This window comes from Oenanthe melanoleuca, chromosome 1 (genome assembly GCF_029582105.1).
Source record: "Oenanthe melanoleuca isolate GR-GAL-2019-014 chromosome 1, OMel1.0, whole genome shotgun sequence".
NCBI classification, from domain to species: Eukaryota; Metazoa; Chordata; class Aves; order Passeriformes; family Muscicapidae; genus Oenanthe; species Oenanthe melanoleuca.
This window is the reverse complement of record NC_079333.1, coordinates 87,833,271-87,855,934: the sequence shown is the minus strand read 5'-3', so window position 1 is coordinate 87,855,934 and position 22,664 is coordinate 87,833,271. Positions and strand designations below refer to the sequence as shown.

The 22,664-nt window shown below is 37.4% G+C and overlaps 1 protein-coding gene across 5 annotated transcripts in view; it reads left to right on the top strand.

Annotated features, from left to right (window-relative positions):
- The window catches only part of ARHGEF7 (Rho guanine nucleotide exchange factor 7), a 111,494-nt gene that overhangs the window by 47,147 nt on the left and 41,683 nt on the right, over nucleotides 1–22,664 (top strand). For all 5 annotated transcript variants that reach the window (XM_056488544.1, XM_056488536.1, XM_056488572.1 and 2 more), the window contains 5 exons: nucleotides 738–868; nucleotides 3,266–3,467; nucleotides 12,274–12,362; nucleotides 17,936–18,030; nucleotides 18,308–18,403. In XM_056488544.1, the coding sequence (XP_056344519.1) occupies nucleotides 738–868; nucleotides 3,266–3,467; nucleotides 12,274–12,362; nucleotides 17,936–18,030; nucleotides 18,308–18,403 (613 nt within the window). The remainder of the gene's footprint in view (nucleotides 1–737; nucleotides 869–3,265; nucleotides 3,468–12,273; nucleotides 12,363–17,935; nucleotides 18,031–18,307; nucleotides 18,404–22,664) is intronic.

The following is a 22,664-nucleotide window of genomic DNA, read 5'->3' as shown; positions in this document are numbered from 1 at the left end:
ATCCCATCCCAGGGAGGTGCCAGCCCAGTGTCCAGGGCTGGGGCTGCCCTGGTGCCCCCAGCTGCCCCACTCTGGCTGGGATGGTGGGATGAGCCCTGTCCTGCTGCTCCCTCAGTGCCTCCCAGCCCTCAAGGGACCCCCTGGTGGCACACAACCCATCAGGTGAACATTTCACATGGGTGTGCTTCTCAGAGGAGAGACAAAGGGAAATGTTTTGGGAGGGTGTTGTTTACTTGAGAAGCAGCATTTTCCTTTCTTCTATTCCTAGTCCTCCCTCTAAGGGAGGAAAAATAGCTTAGTTGGCAAAAAAAAAATAAGATGAGGCTAAGGAATGTAGGAAAAAAGACAGTGGAAGGAATGTTTTAATTGAGAAAGGGGATGGGGGGCTGTGGGAAGAGCTAAGAAACAGATGTGGCTGGATTCACTTCAAGCAAGTTTTATGCATTCAAAATTCTTGGCTACTAGCTAAAATGATGCTGGCTAATTACCTTTAAATAGGCTGGTAGTGAGTAGGAATAGAGAAATACAACCCTAACCCTCCTTTTTCTAAACAGGCCAAGTTGTTTTCTTGTCTGTGTGGAGATGAAATTGTCAGTGTCTCAGGATTTCAGATTATTTATTGCTATCATTTTTGAAATCTTGAATTACTGAGTAACTGCAGATACCTCAAATCTGCTTTAAGCACGTGAATTTTACAGAGGTATCTAATATTTACTTTTTTTCCCACCCTCTCACAGACATAGGGCTGGGCAGTGACTCTGTATGTGCACGTCCTTCATCTCATCGGATAAAATCCTTTGATTCTTTGGGATCCCAGTCTTCACACAGCAGAACTTCAAAACTCTTTCAGGGACAGTATCGGAGTTTGGTAAGTTCTGGATCAATGAAACATGCTGTGGTGTGATATATTTTCCCCCCTTTCTTTTCCTCTTTCTGTTTTTAATGAGTTTTGTAAGTAAATTATAGTGCAGCAAAGTAACTGTTTCCTCTCTTTCAGTTCTGTATTTTTAGCCTGTGAGTTTGTTTTTGCAGCTTTTCATATGTTGTTTCAAAATACATGCAGCTTTTTGTGAACTTAGAACTATTTTTTCCTCTTTTAGTGTTCCATATTGTCTGCATAGACAGTATCTTCCTGGATTTGTTTTCTTTTTCACTGTAAGGTCTTGCTTTTCCAAAGGCAAAAATCTCATTTTCTCTCTGAGTTTAGTGGTGATGATTGAAGGTTATTCAAACCTCTGTGAAGGTGATAATTTTAATGTTGGCAGTAGTGATAGTTGTTCTGTTTTCTGTTATGTTTCAAGGTTGATCCTTCAACTTGCCTCCTGAGTCGTATGGGGCCATTGTTTTATAGGACAGCTGAAATCAGGGTTGCATACCTCATGGAAATTGTGATAAGACATATTTTTAGTCACTGAAGGTTTGCAAGGAGGGTTCATATCCCTAATGAAAGCTGCTTTATCCATGACTTTCGTAGGTGTGGTGTAATGTGTTTTCTCTAGTAGCAGAGCCTGTGCAAGATGTGCCCTAGGTCACTAACTCGAACTCCCTTTCTGCTGTTCACAGCCCACTCAGTTTTGCAGATGCAGCAGTTGGTGGGACTAGCTGTTAGCTGGATCGCTGAAGTAATCAGAGTTTTCAGTGTTTCTGTCACTTTGGTGATCTGAGTTACTCTGTGCAAAGTTAGACCAGAGAAGTGCAAAGAAGGAGGGCAAAAGAGTGAGTGGCCAAATCCAGGAAATTCCTTGTTTAGTTTTGTTGGTGTATATGATCTGTTTGGAACCATTCTCACCAAGTTTGTACTCATTTCCTCTGCTGGAAAGCTGTACTGGCAGGGCCAAGGGTTTGTAGTTGATATCACTGTGCAATGTTTCTGCTTATTTTGTGGCTTTTTACCGTTTACTCTACCGAAACATTTTCTCTTGTTGAGCAGAGAGGATGAAAGCACATAATGTACAAGCAGAGGACTAAGGCAGAGACACTTGGACTTAGATGATTTTGGGGCTTTCTGCATGTTTTCAAAGTTGTGTATGTCCTCATTTTCCTACAGCTTCTCAGCTGCTAACTCTGATGAAGGTCATATTGAGTTGTGATACAATAACATGATTGCTGGATTTATGAATTTAGCTGACATGCTGTAAGATCCTAGTGACAACATGCAGTCTTTTCATCACCTCAACTATACAAGCAACATGTAGAAAGTCTTCGACCTGGATAACTGACTAGGACTGTTTACACAGTCATTTTCTCACTAAGCTATTTTTTTAGCTGTACAGGTATTGATCCTTAGTTATGATAGAGACAAACATGATTTGTAGTTCAGTGCAATCTGATCTCTCAGTTCCAGTGCAGTGTTTTTAAAGTTGTCCAAATATTGCACTTTTTTAGCCTAGAGGTTTACCCAAACTCTCATGAAATGCTTGAATGGTGCAGATAGCCAAAATTGACATCCAAGGACAAAATGCTGAATTTGAAAATCATTAATTCAAAAGACTTATTAGTTACTTCTAAGAGCATTCAGATGTTAGGACAGAGTGATAATCTACCATCTGTGGTAGGGAATGAGCATGCATACACAGTGTGTATGGACAGCTGCAAGTCTGACTTCCAGCACAGCTTCAGGCTTCCAGCTTTGCTAACCTTGAGGGAAATTATTTGGGAGTACTTATTTAAGGTAAGTTGCATTAATCTTTCATAGGTTTTTTGAAAGAACACTTTTATTGGCAGGCCATTGAGATTTGTACCTTAAGCTGTGGAAGCCACTGACCTGATCTGTTACAGGAAAAAGTAAAAGGAAAAGGTTTTGATCAGCAAACTCTCAGTAGATCCAAAATTAAATTAAACCAAACTCAGTTTCTCCCTCCTTGCAGCACAGAGAATTTTAGGAAAAAACTCTCTAATGTAAAGCCTTGTTTCTTTGCAGTTATCAAAGGCAGTTTCGATTTATGCAAATTATAGAAAATGTATGTTTTTTATTGTTTTAGAGAGCAATAATTATTCTCATTTTAGTTCTGTTAGCCCCTTCTGATTTGAAGGGGCTGTAATAAGTAAAAATATATACTCTCATGTGTGATAAAACCCTATAGATTAAAAATGACAAATACTGGAAATGCTAAATCGCTCCTTATAAAGGCTTTTGAGTAAAAATGTGTGGGTACTGTTTGTGTGGAGGAAAGGCTATTTCAATTTTATGGACATTTCTGTTTTGCTCATGAAAATATTCTTTAAATCTCCAACGATAATTTTATTCTTTGTTTTCATTTACTAGGACATGACAGATAACGGCAACCATCAGTTGGTGGTGAGAGCCAAATTTAATTTTCAACAGACAAATGAAGATGAACTTTCTTTTTCAAAAGGCGACATTATTCATGTTACAAGAGTGGAAGAAGGAGGCTGGTGGGAAGGAACTTTAAATGGAAAAACAGGGTGGTTTCCAAGTAACTACGTACGAGAAATTAAATCAAATGGTGAGTTTTGAAGGAGAGGGTGTATTTGCAGAATATCTTGCCTTGGGTTATAGATTGATGGTTGGTTGATTCATTATAAGTTCTAATGCTTTTTGTTTAAGCTTGATTTTATTTACTGAACATCCTTCACAGCAATGATTAATGCTCAGAAGCTCACACTTCCCCACTCCAGTTCATTGTATAGACTGGCTTCTGAATTAGCAGTAAGTGTGCAGAAAACTCCCTATTCTGTTTGCTTGTCTGTCACATTTGGGGTGCTCTCACTTCCTTGGTCTGAATTCCTAGAATATGGGATTTTGACTCCCATGCTGACTTTGAATTGGTGCTTTGTGTTATAAATAATGAGAGATTTCCTACAAGAAAATGAACAAGAAAAAAACCCCAAACCAAACAAAAATTTACTCAACACGTCCTGTTACTTAGAAGTAAACAACTGAAGGAAAGAAACCCACTTCTATAAAAATCTACTTTTGAAAGATAATGTATTTGTGATTTTTCTTTCTTTCTTGCTCATGTGCCTTCAGCTTTTCTTCCTACAGGCTTCATCCTTCTGCTGAAGTTTTATTTTGAACCTTACACAGTCAAAGCGCCTTCTGTAAATGTCATCTGAATATCAAAAGTAACATTCCTTTTTAAAATCAACTAGGACATTGCTGTGGGTGACATAATTTCTCTGTCTCCTTTATTTCCTTTTTTTACCCCATGTCTTTCCTTGGCTTATTTTCAGAGATTAGGGATAAGCCTGGTAGGATAAAATTACCCAGGGTCTCTGGAAGGCTTTGCCACAGTTTCCTTTTTTACAGCTCCAGTGAAAACACACATCCTTTGGGGTCATGCTAAAGTCTTTAGCATGGCTTTTTTTTTCCCCCCCATTATGAGGCAGCTATTCAGATGCCTGGTTGCAGTAAGATTGTGGGAGCAAAAGTCGATTTTTAAACTTATCTATTCTCCTTCAGTTACATCCTCTTATTTTTCTTTCTTGATTTAATATCTCCAGTCTGTTGCTGCAAAATGCTAGTCTTAGATCTGTAACTTTATTGTCCTTTGTAACCAGCTTCTGTCAGACATAGTCATAGTTCTTTAGAGATCTCTCAGATGCAGCTTATCCTGAGAAACAATACTTGAAACCTGTTTTTGGTCTGTAATGTTGTAGCCATGATGACCCTCTAATTCATTTAAATCATTGCTGTAGAGATTTTGTTTGGATTTAATCAGTTTTGACCTCTTCCAACTCCTAAAACCTGGGTAGGCAATTAAGCTCCAGAATAGAAAGGCTTTCAGTGGGAACATGCAAGAACCAGAATTAAGTGGTTCTTGTTATATTAAGAATACTGCACTTGTGTGAAGTAACTCTAAGGAGGGAGAGACAAGGAGGAAAGAGGCAAGCTGTAGTGCCAAGGTGCAGTCTGATACTTGTGGCTCCTTGCAACCCTTGACTGATCACTGGGGCTGACACAGTTTTTACTTTCACTCCTTGCCCTCAGAAGAATTTTCTCTCAAGTTCTTTTCCCTCCACCTTATAGGTGTATTCTCTCTGCCACAGCAGTTTATCCCTTCTGGCTTCTGCAAGACTTCTTGCATTCTCAGACTGCTGTCTCCTATGTTCAGTTTTGTCTATGGAAGTTTCTTCTGTTTGTGCCCATGCTTTTCTGTTCTCAGAAAGCTTTGTTCATTGAGTACTGCAAAGCTGTAATGACTGAGGTGTAGCTCAATAGCTTTCTCTGTTTTCCTCCTCCATTTTAAAATTACTGTGTTTGGCTTTTTCCAGTACTTTATGGAACTTCACTTGTCCTCTCTGGTTTCAGATATGGATATAGCTAGTTCTCTTACTATCAAATCAGCACAACAGGTACTGTGCAATTTATCAAAATAGTAATTTTAACCTGCTTTTATGCATTTGTAGGTATATGTTTGAGTTGTCTGAAGTTGACTTTTTTATGAGGAAGTTGGGGGGGTAGAATACCAAGAGCTTCTTAGTGTGTTAGTAACTGTGTAGTTGCAGATTAGCTTTACTCCTTCATGTATGTATGCATGCTGTGGATTGCTTTGCTGCCACTACCCTCATGATGTGTTAGTTGTATTTTAAATGGTGACCTGACTTCTCCTGCTTACTTTTGCTTCTTTTTGTGTGTTTGTGGTCAGTGTATATATTTGTGATGTTAGCTCCGTGTCAGTTTGCATCCACTTTTTTGTTCTTTCTTTGACATGCTGCTGATTTTTAAAGGAATTATCATTCTTGTGAGTCTTTTCTGCTTATATTGTTACTAGTGGGACTTCTTTTTTTACCCATATTTTTAAGTTTACTGAATTCTTCTTATTTGAAGTCCGTTGTTGCAATTTTGCTACACTGTTTTTTTTATTTTATTGGTTGCTTCCGTGAAACTTGTTATGAATACTTCTGTTCTCAACTGAGTTTTGCTTTATGGATATTGTTGAAGGTGCTAGAGAGAGGGCTTTTGTGGAATTCTCTTCCCTTCTGTATCTCACTGTGTCCTGTTGCTGGACTTTGTTCTGCTGCCCTTTTTGAAACAAGGATATAATGCTGTAAAGCTCTGAAGTTATTTGAATAGGTGGGTGTTCATGAGAAGCTTCATTTAGGTTATAATGTAATTTCTGTCACCTTCCCTGCTCTTCTTAGTTCATCTTCATAAGGGGGGTTGACATTTCTTGAGTTGATAATCTTACAGTCCATTTTTCTTGACTTCCCAGTAACTATATATATCTCACTTTAGGATTTTCCTAACTCAGAACTGTTTTAAGTGCCCTTATGCCTTAAGCATATAAAAGTACTCTTTTTTTTGCCTTATGTATTTTAAAAGTAGTTAGGAGAATTTGTAGCCTTACTAGCTCAAATTCAAAATGTGTTTTCTGTCAGTGTTACAACAGATTGATTTTAAAAAAAATAGCCAGATAGGATTGTTGAGATACACGCTCTTGATTAAGGTCTCTATAAAAATTCATCCTGAACATTTCATCTGTCTTCAGAATACTCTGTAAAATGTTCTGGCATTGGCAATATGACTCTATGCTTCTTTCTTCTCTGAAGTGTAGCTGAAAATACTGTAAGTTGTTAGAAATTCTGTATAGGATGATGCATTCTATGGAGAGCTCCCAGGACATGACTAAATAAGCTCCTGGGTTTCGCTAAATTAAATCCTCTCAGTCTGCTGGAACTTGACTTCTGCAAATTGAGTAGAAGAAATGAATGAAGTTATTTAGGCATGTGTGTTTTTGTTTTAATTCTCACAAACTTCATAGGCATTAGATGTTTAGATAAATGAATTTTTGTTCTAAATTAAAATTCTCTAGTGTAAAAAACCCCATAGATATGTAATCTTAGCTTTTATAGTGGCTCTGAAGTTATATATTCAAGGATGGGAAGAAAGTGATGTGTGGCAATGGAACTGCCTTTACCCACATGGATTTCTTAGAGAGTTGAGAAGAAAAATAATCTGTGTTACATATATTACGCCAGCAGAGCATATCATGTGATAAGGTATCTCACAGTGGTTGTGCCCTGGTTGTAACTTGTTTGTTTAGCTGTGCCTGAGTGATTACAGTAAGCACACCATGCTAATACATGCATGAGGTGAGCTATGAGTGGTTGTGGGACACACACTGAAATTGAGCAAAGCACAGCATTTAATTTTCTTAGGCTGCACAATGACTATTTTGGGGGAAAATAAATTTGATTGAGGTGGAAAACTGTTTTGCTTTTGAGTGTGTATTTATTTTGTCCCCCTCCCTGACCCAAGGGGAAAAAGATAATTTGTTTTAAGGTGTGATAGTTATAATCAAACATGTAAATATTAAAAACAAAAAAAGAAAAAAAAATACTATTTTCTATACAGATACATGCCTACACTGTGAACTTTAAAAAAATGGTCCATTTCTCTCTCCCTCCCCTCTGTGCCTATGTTTTCGTTTCTCTTTTTAAACCCTGTAGCATCTTAAGTTTTTGAATGTTCTTTGATCACTAGTCAGGAAGCACTTTGAAGTGAAAAGATTTTGTTTTTATCCTGCCTTACTGTTACACATGACAGAGGGTAAAAAATAATGTGTAAACTTGTTAAGGTACTTGGCAGTGTGACCTTATTGAGGTTGTTTTTTCTTACATAAAATGGAACAGGAAGGGATGAAGGTGTAGGTGGAGTCTTGTCTCTTACAGTGCTGCTTCTGTCTCACACAGTGGTTAGAGAGATTTGGATACCTAGTTTTGAGGGTTCCCTTGCAATGAAAAGAAGAGTGGCTAGCCAGAATGGGATGCACTTGCTTAGCTACTGTCAGATGTTAATCAGATTTTTAAAAAAATCACATGGTTGGTTACTGTGTTTTATCCAAGCATAATCCCTTTAAATGGCATGAGGTTACACAGGAGGGAATGTAGCTTTGTAAAAACTACATTTGATATGTCACAAACTTATTCTAATTCTTTGCAGAAATTAATGTATCATTACTGCCCTAGCCTCTATTATGCTTTTTTGACAGGTGTTGGTATCAGGCCCAGTGCAAATTACAGTGATAATGTTTCTTTTGGTTGGATGCTAAAAAACCAAAATCATTGTGGAGAAAAGGTCAGAATATAGTGGAGGAGTAGAATGTCAGCTGTTTCCATCCTGTGGTGCATAAGGGAAGGAGAAATTACACTTATGGCTCTGATTAAAAAAAAAAAGAAAAGGAAAAAATAACTAAAACGCTGTGAAGAATATTAGTTTTTCTCTCCCCAACCATGTACACTCAGAGGAGTATTGTGTTCTCTTGTCAAGTGTAACTCTGCAGACATAAATAAAATAGAGGCTGGAACCAGAGAATACTTTTGGAGCAGAAGTGTTGGTATTGCAGAGTGGAACATTGCAGCAGTGCCTGAGCCATCTTGAGAGGTGGCAACAGATTTAGGTCTGCTCTCCTGATGCTGGGCTTGAACTGGTTGCTTGTAGCACTTCACTGATAGGGACCATGTAGCTTTTGGTGTTCTTGTTCATCTTTCCTCCCCTAAAGTAGGATGAAATAGCCCAAATCACATCTTTTTATCTACCCCACGCTGCAGTAATGGCAGAAACATGCAGGGGTGTTCTTGTAGCAGTAGAGTCAAGTGCTTTAGTAAAGTTTGTTCAGAAAGGAATAAATACTCTGTGGAGTAGCACGAAGTAGAGTGTTGCATGAAAATGAATATGGCATAAACTGAAGACATGACAGGAGAGAGAGAATGTGGGAATGTCAAGTAATTTGAGGGCATGTAAGTTAAAATAGAAAGAAACAAAGTATTGGGAAGGATTGGGTAAATTGCCTTTTTACAGACAATAGACATTTGTAAAGAATAAGCTAACTTCATTTTAGGGAGTTTGTGGTATCTTATGTGCTACTTAGGGAAAGGTTATAAAAGCAATTGCTTCCACTGAGAGTAATTATTTGCTGGAAGAGTAATGTTAAAAAGCCTGTACTACCCTTATTCTCCACCCAAAGATGATCTGTTAAGTGAAGTCCATCTCGTTCTTCATTAGCCTCTAGACAGTGCATTATCAAGTGTGGCTGAGGGCAGCTGAATGCAATGCTTTGATCACAGAGATGGACACTGGTAACTTAGCTCCTGGTTTCAGTCACCAGCAGGATACCATCTCTTTCCCTGCTTGAGCAGATGCCTGTCAGCTTTGGATTTAATCATATGCTAAGCCATTTTCATACTGCTTTCAGTGTTCATATAAGGGACATACATTGTGGCTGAGAGAAAAGTGGGGCGATGCAAAAATCTTCTGTGTGGAAAAAGCTGATGTCTGGCTCAGGTCACTCTCCTCCAGGGCTTTGAGAAATAAAGCCTCTGTGGAGTGGGCAAAGTGCCAGGGCTTTGCTGATGTTTCAAAAACCTGTGGACTTTTAAAGATGTAGTGTGCTGAATGGGGGTGGTACCTCCTTGAAATGTTTAATAAAATATGCTCTGTTTGCAAAATATTCTAATGTTCTATTACCAAGGATAATAAATGACACTTAACTTGGCATAAACAAAGAAAGTGATTTCTTATGTGCAAGATCAGGATTTTCTTCTGTGTAATGCATTGTGCAATAAGCTAATTGCAACAAGACTGTTTCTTATTCCTTCTTATGCAGCAAGGCACTGCTTGGAGGCAGAATACCAGACATGATAGACAGCTGGACTAATTTGCTGTGTCTGATTCTGTGTTTCTGCAATAGGGAATGGCCTTTACATTTTAAAAGCTAAATGTTGATTATGACTGTTCAGGCAAAATGATCAGAATGTGTGATTCTTTTTTTCTGTCCTGTCTTTAAATCTGAATTTGGACATGTGACTGTCTCTGATGGATAACTGAATCAGCTGAACAGCTGGCAATATAAATGACTCTGTATGTTTCAGCAAAAACATCTCCCAGTTTCTTCTGCAGCTTAAGGGAAGAGAGGTATTTTTTCAGCCTTTAAGGTAACAAAGAACCAGAATTCCATGATCAGCCAGCTTAACAATGGTCATCTATCTGTATTATGATAAATTCAGTGACAAGTATTTACCTTTATCCTTAATTAATTTGTTCCTCCTTTCAAGACATATGTATTATGATAAATTCAGTGGCAAGTATTTACTTTTATCCTTAAATAACTCTGGTTTCTCCTTTCATCCTTTTTGGTGCATGATTAATAAACATTTAGGCATTGAGTGAACTTATAAGTCACTATAAATTTTAGGATAAGTCCAAGAGCTTGCACAGAGAATGAAGGCAAATTACCAAGTTTGTTGGAATGACATATTTTCATCATTCAATACAAATAAAAGAATTTTAATTGTCCCATATAGAGTAGCATTATAGATGAATATATAAATGAATAACCATACATATGACATGATTTTAGGTTTTTTTCACACTGAGTGTTTGATGGCAAATCTGCTTGAGTTTACAGCTTCGTTCTAAGGAGGTGGGAGGAGTCCTGTCATTTGGAATTACTTGGCTGTATAGCAGAACATGTATGTATTGCAGGCCTGGTGGCTGAGAGATCAGTGTTCCCAGCTGGATAACTTCTGGGTCTAATAGTTTTTGTGCTGTGTGTCAGCTTAGATCTGACATGGGGTGGGTAGGCAGGGGATATTAACCAAAAGGGTTTTACTGTCATCCCTGAATCTGGTAAGGAGAATATTTTATTCTTAGCTCATGTTTTGCAGTTTTAAGACTATATTTTATTTTTAGATTAGCTTCTTTGAAGGAAGCTCCAGTGCAATACAGAGCAAATCCCCTTAAAGATACTTGTGTTTGTGTGCTCATGGGGCCTGAGCTGCTCTTCATGGGCTGTTAGCTCATGTTACCTCTAGCCTGCCAGGCTGTCCTGATACTGGAGATGAAAGGGTGACCTGCACCTGGAGTCAGCTTGCTTGGGATGGCATCATCCATGGGCTGCAGCTGGGAGCCTGAGGAAGCCCTAAATTGCTCAGGAGAGGCTGGTACCCCAGGGAGTGTTCTGCTTATGAAGGTGCTTCCCTGCTCAGCTCTGCTGTCCATGGGAATTTTCCATAGCTGGCTCTTAGCTTGGCTGACTGGCCTTCTCCTGGAAAAGTGTTTGAGACTTGCATAATTTATTCTTAGCCTGAGGTATCAGGTAAACTAGAGTTAAATTATTCATGTATCTTTATTAAAATGTGTTTGAAACAGGAGCTTGCTTTTAAAATAAAGGTAGAGCCTTCAGTAGGTATGTTTTGGTAATGCTTCTGTGATTTTGTTTGGGGCAGCTCAGTTGACAATTTGCTGTTTTATAGCTTGGATGCAAATTACTCAAATGCTTATTTGACATTTGCTTATTAGGCAAGCCTGTTTATTTAAAAACATACAAAAATAGACAAACTAAAATATCCTGATAAACATAGTTTCACAAGCATTCTCAGTTGGTTGAGTGCACAGTCAAGTGTGAGAGATCAAAAAGAGATGCTGTAAATCTTATTTGCTCTTTCTGCAGCATGCAGCATTGTTGCTTTTGATTGTCTCTCACCTCGTGTTTGCCCCTGTGTGGTTGACTTAGTGAAGTGGTAGTGGTGAGAAGGAAGGCTTTAGGAGTGTGTTTTCTCTGCCTGTGTTCTGGGCCAGCACCTGGGTAACTCTCAGGGCTGTTGTTTTGATCTTGCAGATTAATGTTGTCCTTTTAGAAAGAGCATGCATTACTGAGGAATAGATTCCCTATGGGTTATAGGAAGGATTTATTGTTATGAAGAGCCCTGTTATCAAGTGCATAAGCATTTTATCCTATACTTCATTAATAGCAAAAGATAATTTATTTTAGAAGGTAATTTTCTGGGCATAAGGTAAGTCACTTCAGTAGTATAGTGTTTTGAATCTTTACTTTGAGACTGAATGTCATGTCTCACCTCTGGAGTGTTCAGCTTTTGATTGGTCACTTGCTTTCCCTGAATTCATTAAATTGATATTAAAACTTAGCACTCTTTTTGTTTGAAAGTGTGTACATGGTTTGGAAATGCCTGTTACTGATATTTTGCTTTTTTTGTTTTTTTTTTTAATTGCAGTCTATGACAACATCTTGTTTTTTAAAAATATTTTTGGAAAAGCAAATTTTATTAACTGACATTCTGATTCCAGGAAAAAGAATGGGAGTTTTTCTGCTTTCCTTCAGTGAGGCTAAGGTTTCATTCATTGTGAACATATTGATTCTTTACCAGTAATTTCAAGTACAATTATATATGTTTCTCAGTGAATCACCATTTTCACTGTATCTTGATAAATATTTTAAAGCAGTTTGTTTGACCTCTAGTGTTGAGCTGTGAAATTGCACCCTATTGACCTCAAAATATCTTATATTTCAGAAAAACCAGTCTCACCCAAATCAGGTACATTGAAGAGTCCACCTAAAGGCTTTGATACATCTGCAATTAACAAAAGTTATTACAATGTGGTGAGTGATCTTTTTTCCTCCGTGTGAGCTGTTATGTGCAGTAGAATGTCATTTCACTAAATGCTCTTATCTCCACAAAAAAAAAAAAAGCAGTCTTGCCAGGAGGTACCAAAACTAGGTGAGGTATTGATGGATTTCAAATAAACAAGATCATTATTAGTTTAACAGAGTATCACATATGTGGATTCTTAAACGTGGTGCAAAAATTATAGTCTAAAGTAAGTGAATAATTGCCATTTATGTAATATTATGCTAATTTTACTTGTTTTGCTAGTTGTTGATTTCCTTTTTCTCTTTCCCATCCCTCCACGTGTGCCGTCAATATTTCCCAATCTCTATGAAATTCTGAAATTCTGCTGTGTTAAATTAAGTATCTTTTTGTCCATTTTGTTGAATAAGAAATGGTTTCAAAACATTCAATTTGCTTGCTTTGTACTCATGCTTGTAAAGCAGCTCTGTTCTTGACTTAAGGAACCTCTCCCTTACACTGCTGGATAGATTTCATAGCAAGGCAGTACAGGCAGTGAGCCTTTATCTCATTCTCAGGAATTGTTGACCTGGTACTCAGATCACTTTTTTTAGATGTGTGTAAGAAACATACCCAGCTCCTTTAAGCATGTTGTAGCCATGTTAAGAATAATTTATTTATTGAGTAGATACATTGGGAAGCAAAAAAGCATCTTATTGTTTTTGTTAAGCACTGCTCCCTGCTGGTGTAAAACCAAACCACAACCTTTCTTTCCCTTTTCTTCCAAGCAGCTGTTTCATTTTAAGTTTTCATTTTGTATATCAGTTTTTAAAAAGGATCATAAAGCATCATTTTATGTTTTTATCTTGTGTGGTTGTGGCATAAATAGCACCTGGAAGAGCAGAGGTGTTTTGTCTTTAGTCTCTAATTGAAAGCTATGAAGCAACCTCCTGCTCCTCCATCTGGCTCTGTTCCTGCCTCTGTCAGTGGCTGCAGTTCTTTGTCTACTGCATCCCACAACTGCTGGTCACAACGGAAAGTATCTGTGCAGGCAACCCCTTCCCTCAAACTGCAGGAAGTAATGATCATGCTGTGGTATATGTGACAAAACATATATTGATTGATTTAATTTCTTTTTGTTTTCATTGTATCTCTTTATAGTGTTTTGTTTTGTTTTTTTTTTTTAATTATTGTGGTCTGTGGATGCAAATTTGAGAGGTGGAAGCTTACTTAAGTGAAAATAAGAGAATGTAAATGTTGAATTTGTTCAGGCACCTAAGTTATACCATACAATTTTGATATATCACCTTTGGTTTGTATAATTGTTCCCTGGATAACCTGTTCTAATTGTGGAGATTCAAGCTACTATACTTTGGGAAATATAGCTGTGGCTGGCTTTTAAAGTAGTTTAATTATAAAACAAACAATAAATAAAACCCCAAACCCTAGTGACCATCATATAGCTACTCTTAGGATTAGTTTATTTTTTGTTTTGCTCAGGTGCAACTTTCTTGGTACAATTAACCTGATGTTATGAGATGGCAACTGTTTTGACTGCTAGTTACTTAATAACTGTTGATTACATTGTAGGGGATGAAAATCACCTGTTTATAATAATATACAGGTATGTTGTAAATGACAGCACTGATCCCAGACTGCTGTTCTTAAGTCTGTCTGCAATGAGTTGGATAATTGCCTTGTTTTCACATTTTTCCACAGTGTGGCAAATACCCCTACTTTTTTTTTTTTTTTTTTAAACTTTTTTTTCTTCTGGTTTAGAAAATTAGAGGCTGTTTTAGAGAAGTAAGACTGTACTGCTGTGTCTGAAACCTAAATTAGACATGTTGACATTTAGATTTTCTTGAAATACATTCTGTGCTTCTGATGACAATATGTCCATAAAACATTATCAATTATTATTAAATATGTATGATTTTTACATGTTTTACGTGTAGATAAGACAAACAGCAAACCCGTTCACTGGAGTGAACTTCTGAGTTGAATTTTTGTTCTGTCTTAATACCTAAGCTGCAGACATGGGACATCCCTGTGCTATGTATTATCAGTCTGTACTGATAATAAAATTGAGGAAAAAGAGCTCCAAAAAAACTTCTGGTGCTGAAAGGATGTAGCTCAAGTGAAGGAGTAAATGTTAAAATTTGTTATGTATGTATGTTTGGCCTGGCTCAGGAATTCAGTTTAGTAGGGAATGCTGAGATTTTGTCCTCCATAAAATGGTGCAAGTCTATAGTAGTGTGTAATGTGAACCAGACTTGTGATGAAGCATTTTTCATGTAGGAGTAATTTAGTATTCTGTTACTGAAGAAGTGGGTGTATTGTTGCATGTTATTCCCTGAAGACAAAGCAGGAGTTACTCTGAGTTTTATTTTTACTTCAGATCCCTTGAGAGTTTATAACTTTGTATCCAGAATAAAATCAGGTTCTCTCTATTTACAGTTACTTTGAGTTTAGGTAGCTGTTCTAAATGCAGGTGAAGAAATGGGCAATTTTCTCCAATTTTATTTGGGTGACCTTGTTTCTTTTTAAGTGTTTGAGAAATAGTAGCAAATAAACACTTCTTTTGTGGCCACGCTTTTAAATTTGGATCAAGTTGTCTATAGAAGTCCATAGAAGTTTTTGAGGACCCTCAAGATATAGTGTACTTGTGCAGTGCTTTACATTGCCCCTCTCAAGGGCCTGTTTTAAGGAGTTCATTGTGCAAATTCTCATGATCCAGGAAAATGAAATACTGATCACGATTTTGCTCAGCTATATGATATTTTTGTTAAGTGCCATACTACTATAATAAAATATGAACATACACTTGGGCATGATCCTGTAGCATCTCTGAACTCTGCCTTTTCTCTCACCAATTTGGAAGGTGATCATCTTCATGTAGGTAATTTTAAATCCGTTTTTGGGTGGTAGTTATAGCCTTAGGGAGAAGGCTGAGGTTTAGTGTGACAGAATTGTTAACCGTGCTTGTATTTTGAGTGCCATGTGATTGAGAGAGCTGGTGCTGTGTGAGCTCAGTTGTCTGTGCCTGCCATTCAGCAGTGTTAGGGCTGCCGAGGCTGTGCCACTCCAATGCTGCTCTTCTGGTACTCGGTCGGATCTGTGCACATGTTGTGGTGGAGTTGTGGAAACAAGGTCTTCGAGGTCTCATGGGGTCTTGCAGCAGCCAGAATGCTCAGAAAGCAGGAAAGGGAAGAAAGGTGATTATTAGATCATGCGGACGAGATGTGGATATGAGGAATGTAAGGGATTTCTGGTGCCAAAATCCTGAGTTGCAGTAATGACTACTTGTCACTTCAAAGCACAGTCCAAGAGTTTAATCCTCATAGCTTCTCAGTGAGGTAGGTAAGTCAAGCTGGAAGAATGCAAGATATCACAGAAATTGTGTTTTAGAGCTATGTAAGCAAGATTATTCTTTAAAAATATATTCAAAGTAAAAAAAAAAGAAAAAATGTTGTATGCAGTGAAAACTGTACTTGTTAAAAAGAAAGGGTAATGGATTTAATGTATTCCAGGGACTCTTGAAACTGTATATCTCAAATATTGTATAACACGTGAGCTACTAGAATAAAAAGATATGTAAGTGCATCTGGTACTCTGCACAGGTTTTGTAGCATAGTTTTATTTACAGTGGCATTAATTTTCCTTTTTCCACTAATTGTCAGGTTACTAATTCTAGTTTTTAAGCTTTCTTGTTATTACCTCCCCCTGCACTTTTATGTCGTTTTCCTCTAATCCTAAGTTCTCCATATGGCAAAGAAAATCCCCAAAGAAAAATCCAAACCAGCATGAGGAAAATAATGAAGTGTGTCCAACACAAAGCTAGTTTTATGTCAAGCTTTTCAGAGAGCTGTTTATAGCACAGAATGGAAGTAGTCTTTGAGAACATGGGATAGTGGTTCAGTATTTCAAGATGTTTAGCAAATTTGTTGATTTTTATCTCTAACTTTCTTTTAATACTGTTTGGTTCTTCAACAGGACACTGTATTTTTGTCTCTGGCTTTCAATCTCCTTTCTCTACTAATTTTTCCTGCCAATGTAATGACTTTGAGCTGGGAGATTTTGTGGGAAAAGCCATTTTGAAAAAGATTGGTTTTGCACTTAGTTTTGAACCTCATGGAGGTTCAAGGTACTTTTATATTTCGACAATTTGCTTTCTTTGTTTTATGTGTCTAAAAGAGAATATGGGGGTTAGTTAGTACTATGATTGGCAGAGATATTTTATTTCTCTGGTCTAAATAGTCAAAAAAACCCTTAGCTTTTTTAAAATTTGTGTGCCCATATTGTACTTTATGCTGTAATTTCCCAGTTAGTAGCCATAACTTTCCCTGTGACATTCTTCTGTCACAGTGTTTAGCAGAGAATGGAGACATTTTAATCTTCAGTTCAGGATTCAGACTTGCAACAAAAGAATGGACTCAAAAATGGTTTCTCTCTCTCTCTCCCCAAATGAATAGAAGCATTCAAGGAATAAGCAGAATCAGTGACACCAATGAAAGGAACAGTGAATTCTTCATTGACATACTGAACTATTTAAAGTTATTTCATCAGGTTTGCATTTAGGAATGAATGGCTTTTTTTATTTCCTAAGAAGGAGTATTGACTACAACAGTGAATAATGCACTCAATTACAGTCGTTCCTATAAATGCTGAAATGAGATATTACTGTAGGCTTGATAAATATGGCATGTAACAAAATGAGGTTTGTGGTGTGCCTTATGACCAATGAATAGCAGTAAGTTTTCAAAGTTCAGCTCTGTTTACTAAACTGCATTTAATTCTGATGATTCTCTTGCTAAATAACTTTTTGGAGGCAAAAAATAAGTTGCTTTCTAAAAGCACAGTGGAATCTGATATGATTATATTGCAGGATATCCTAAAGCAGGCTCCCAAGAAATGGCCCACTGAAATGTTTTCCTTTACCATACTTGGGGTTATTCTAGTTGTTTGATTTTTATTCAGCCAAAACTTAAGTGTGTGCTACCTGGTTTTGCATCAGTCTATTGTAGTTTTCTTATGGTGGTGTACTCAGAGTGTAAGGTTAGGAAGCACTATTTAAAAATAATGTAATGGTGCTAATTGTATTGGTAAGTGAAGTTGGAAATTATTTGATCTTTGTAAATCTGTTAATGTTCAGGTGTTCTAGAACATTATTTAGTGTATCTGAACACTCCACTAGCGACGTTAGTTGTAATATGTTGTAACTGAGAAAATGACACTGTTTCTCTTGCAGCTTCTATTGTGCTTTACCATCCTCTGATGATCTGTTCAGAAGTAGATAGAGGGAATAATTACCCCTGGCTTTGGAAGAAAGCTATATGTAACTCAAATTTTGCAGCAAAATGTGTAATGATAATCCTGTTTGTTTACCATTTTTTTGTATGTGGCTAAAGGATGGCTCATCTTGTGTGTAATTTTTTTTCTGTGAATTTCATAGTTATATAATATTCAGTGTTTTCTTGCTGATACTTGCATTTTTCAAGTAGAAACTCTCATTAAGTTTTCTCATGCTAGATAAATCTTAGTATGCTTTAAAACTGATATTGATATATCTTTAAAAGTACTACTTAGCAATTGTCATTTATTGTAGGTGCTACAAAATATATTAGAAACAGAAAATGAATATGCTAAGGAGCTACAAACAATGCTTTCAAACTACCTGCGACCATTGCAAGCCAGTGAAAAGTATGTGAGTTTATCCTGTGTTTCAAATTAAACTTGAGATCTCTCATGTATTGGGGAGGGTTAATGTGTTCAAAATGTTGATGTCAGTGTGAATTTACCTCTGTGAACTGAGATTCTGAGGAAGAGATTGCTTTTATTCATTTTGCTTGCTGACTGAAACAGTCTGGTCCTTGATCTAAGAACCAGTAAGCATTTTCTTTTAATGCAATAGATAGTATTCATGCATAATTAGTCAATAGCTGCAAGCCTAAACATGTTTTATTTGCTTTGGCTCCAGGTTAACCTTGACAAATACTTCATATTTAATGGGAAACCTGGAAGAAATAAGTTCTTTCCAGCAAATGCTTGTACAGTCTTTAGAAGAATGCACCAAGTAAGTACCATGCATACTGGATAGAGGAAATGCTAATATGCAAATATCTTCTGTTACTTTACTTGTTGCATATTTTGTTTGGCACAGATTTTTTCCCTTTTACTTCAAGAGTTCTTGAGAGAGCAATGCAGTTATAGATGTTTGGAGAATATATTAATTGTACAGATACGTATTGCCCTAGGATGCAATTGCAAAAGTAGAAGTTTTGATATAGTTTAAAAGAAATTTTGAATTTTCATGATGCAAGTGCATACCGGTAGGAAAGTGGCAGTTTTGGGGGCATGAATTTTAAGTATTTTCTTCAAAGTAAGAGAGAGAAAGAAAGAACCTTATGTGATGGTGGAACAATAGAGAAGGAGGTAAGTGACTTGGATGAAGGACACTGTGTGAGAATGCTTGTACTTAGTATTCTTCTGGCCTGAACAGAAGTGGTCATACAAGTGTGCTGGGAGAGGTCTGCAGGATGGGCAGAAAGAGCAATCTTAATTAAATAAAACCCCTCAAATGCTTGTCCTGCACCATATAGGAAGCATGGAGCACAGAAACAAGGGCATGAAGACACTAGTCCTCCTTCCCTAATTTAGGCTGAAGTGGTAACTCAGTGTTTTTCAGCTTGTTACCTGAGCACTTGGGCGTGTAATAAAATTGAGAGGAAAAGAGTATATACCTTTAAACAAATATTAATACAAACTTCATTTTAACCTGCAGTGTAGGTTAATGTGATGTGATAATGGAGCTTCAAGCTTCATTGATAACTCTGCTTGTCTTAAACTGTTTTAAAGCACCTTTTCATAATGTCCTTTATTTCCTCTTTCTGCTGAGTGAAATATTGCTGTATAATAAACTAGGAACATACTGGACACTAGAAGGTGGGCAAAGAAAGTGATGCCCTAGAGTTACTGAAGAGTTACTGCAAACATTTTGTCTTATTTTCATTTCATAAATATGGTCATCATGCCAAGTTGTATTTTCAGTTTAATTTTCATCATAGCACATTAACTTGTGCATACAGTATCCTCCTGTTTGGAATCTAATCTACTAATCCATGATTCCCATAATGTAGAAGAATGCTTGCTCTACTTCTTTTTTTTTTTTTTTTTTTTTTGTCATTTTGCCATGTTTTTTGGCTGGTGAACCTGTTCTGTAAACTTAGGCTAGCTCCCAGGCTGAGAATAAATTTAGCATTTTATTTTATTTTTGGCAGAGAGCTCATAGTTCCATCATTGAGGCACTTCATATTGCAGCATCCGGTGTGTTGTTTGATTTTAACTTGACATATCAGAATGACCAAATTCTGTCATCCTGCCAATTGTAATGCTGCCAGCCTACCTTGCTTGACAAATTCCTTTTCTTGGGCATGAGAGTTAAATATTTTTTCAATTCCACACCCACCTTGAGACAGTTTGTCATTTAACAAATCTTGGCATGTACTTCAGTGGCAGAAACTTTCCTATGCTTTCCTCCCTTCTGCCTGCACCACTTAGGCTTATTTAATTCTTGTGGTGGTAAACTTTTTGTATTTGTTTTTCAGAACGTATAATGCTGTAGTGGGTTCTTTGTGTGTTTTGGGGAAAATGGTTATTTGGATATGGTTTGGGTTTAGCTGTGTACCATGCTCCCACCCTGCCTACAGCCTTGAATGTCTTCTGCTTCATTGTTGAAGGTTTGTCTTTGTACTTGTCCAAGTTGGGGTTATTTCTACCTTTGTAACTTCTCTTCTTAATTTACCAAAGGCACTGTGTGGAATAAATAAATAGCATTAATAAATAACTAGCATTGAGTAAGAATCTTCTAGCTGATAGGCTTCAAAGGTGGATTTTTTTGGCTGATCAGCTTCCAGTGCACTTGGTTCATGGATGGGAAAGGACTGTAACAGAAAAGGCAGAGAGATGCTGTTGGAGTTTTAAGTTGAGAAAGAGCAGATTTCTGACAGTTAAACATAGCAAGAGTGCTCTGTGCTCTGGTCTCTTGAAGACAAAAAGTGGTCCACTGTTCTAGGTCTCATTCCAGGTCTATGGTCCTGTGCCAAAGATCACTTCTGCAGTAGTTCACACAGCAGAAGAGTCTCTCTGAACAAAGTCAGCTCCATCAGGTGATCTCTGTCCTGATCTAAATGATTTCTATTGGAAGCTCTATGGGTATTTTTGTAGCAGAAGAATGAACCTGATTTGATTTCCTGCTCCAGAAAAGATTCTTCCATTCACCTGGAGGTAGAAGCTGTCAGTCCATGGCTGTATTCTCAGTAAGGAGGGACACATGACACACAGGCTGGCTGGTGACACCAGCCTACATGGGCTGCCAGATATGATCTTCTCTGTGGCAAATGGAAGTCTTTTCCAGGCTTACCTCCTTGCCCTGTAGCAGCCATAGCTGGGGTTTGTCCTCTTTCCTTCGTGTGCCTGCTCTTGCAGTCACAATAACTATTGTCTTGTTCTGTATTTAAGTGCAAGCAGATACTTCATGTTTGGGGATAATCCTGAAGTAAAATGGAATTTTAAAGAACCCCAAGCAACAAAAACAGAGGGGAAAGGTCAGAGTGTGAGGGAGAGACTATTTAAATCTAGTCCAAAACTCATTAGTATTTCAGGTTTGGTTTTGGAGTGCAGATACAAATTAAGTCTGTTAAATCCCAGGATCATCCTTTACTTTTGGTTATCATGAGTATCAACAGAAATAAAGCTATTGATATTGAGGGAATTTGAACTCAGTGTCCTTAGATATCCTGAAACAAACATGCATTGTAACTGATGTCTGAGAGCTAAGACAATTAGACAATTAGTGAAAGGTGTGGTAGTGAAGAGGGTGAAAATTAGGCTGGAGGATTGTGCATAAGTTAAGTAGTGCCTCAATTTGTGCAAACAGTAGCTCAGAAAATTGCAAAGTGGCCCCGTTTTTCAGTAACCCTGTTAACTGTGGATAAGTTCAGTTTCTTCACAAATTGCACCCTTTGGAGTTCAATTGCCCTTACTTTTCATTTCTTTCTTCGCATTAACATGCACTTGGTGCCCATTGTAAGTCTGGCAAAACAGAACTGATGGATGCAACTCCAACAAGCAGACAGTGTTATGTAGTTTAGATGTCACATGGTGATTCCTCTAGCATATGTACAACAGAAGAGGCTTACATTTGCAAATAGAATTAAAACGTGCATCTGGATTTCTTTTTTTTTAAACTGAATTTGGTGTAACTTAAATACATGTGTAAATATTTGTGATTCCTTTTTAATTCAAGTGGCAAATCTTGGAAGAATATTGGGATGATAACTTCAGAATAAATTGTAAAATCGCTATGATCTTTATGAACATATTAATTACTAGAAGGTTTATATGATGCGGTGATAAGCATTAAATTGTTGGCTTTTTCAGCAGGTAAAGGAGATAGTTTATCTGCTGAAAATAGTAGAGCAACTAAAATGCATGGATTAGAAAAGTCAAAGGGGATGATTTACCACCCCCTTACAAAATCTGTTAAATATCTTACTTCAACAAAAAAATGTGCAGTATAAAGTGGCAATGCATGTGCAACATGTGAAAGAGAATAATGTCAGTCTTTGATTCTGCTAAAAGAACAGCAGACTGAGAAGACACAGATGTCTGCTTGGTGCAAGCAGCCATAATTCACCCTCCACCCCCATCACTACAGTATGAAACAAGAATTTAACCATTTTCAGCAGCTGTTTATTGGAGCCTTTTGGTATTTAATACTGAGTTATATGCCTTGAGTATGTCTTCAGAGTTTGAGACTTTGGCTGCATCCTTTACTCGAGGAATGTATTATTAGCTCATGCTAATATTAAAGGGGGCCAGCTGCTAGGCAGGAAATGCTGCTTGGCAAGGCTGTAAGAATAGCATTCCCTCAGTATGCTGGGGAATGCCCTTGGTTTTCCCTTAAACACCTGCAAAAACAGCCACTATTGACTTCAGAATTTAAACTTTTTAAAAATAAAAGATGCAAGCTTAAAATGTGAGCCCTAGCCTTTGAAATAAGGAGTGTTGATACTGTGACCTGAATGTGTCTGGTGTGATGTGTTAGCTGGGGATCCAGCTGTCATTTTCTGGGTGTCTGTAATGAACACTGCTCTCAAATCAGGGAGTGTGTTTTCTCTAACTAGCATTTGGAACACCCCTGCAGTCAATTTTTACTTCATTTTGGGTAGTCTTCCCATGCAGAGGAGACTGAACAGCTTAATAGGAGACAGACTTACTGTTTTGGAATTTGGAGGAGAATTTCTCGGGATGAACTCTGAATTTTGACTGCTGTG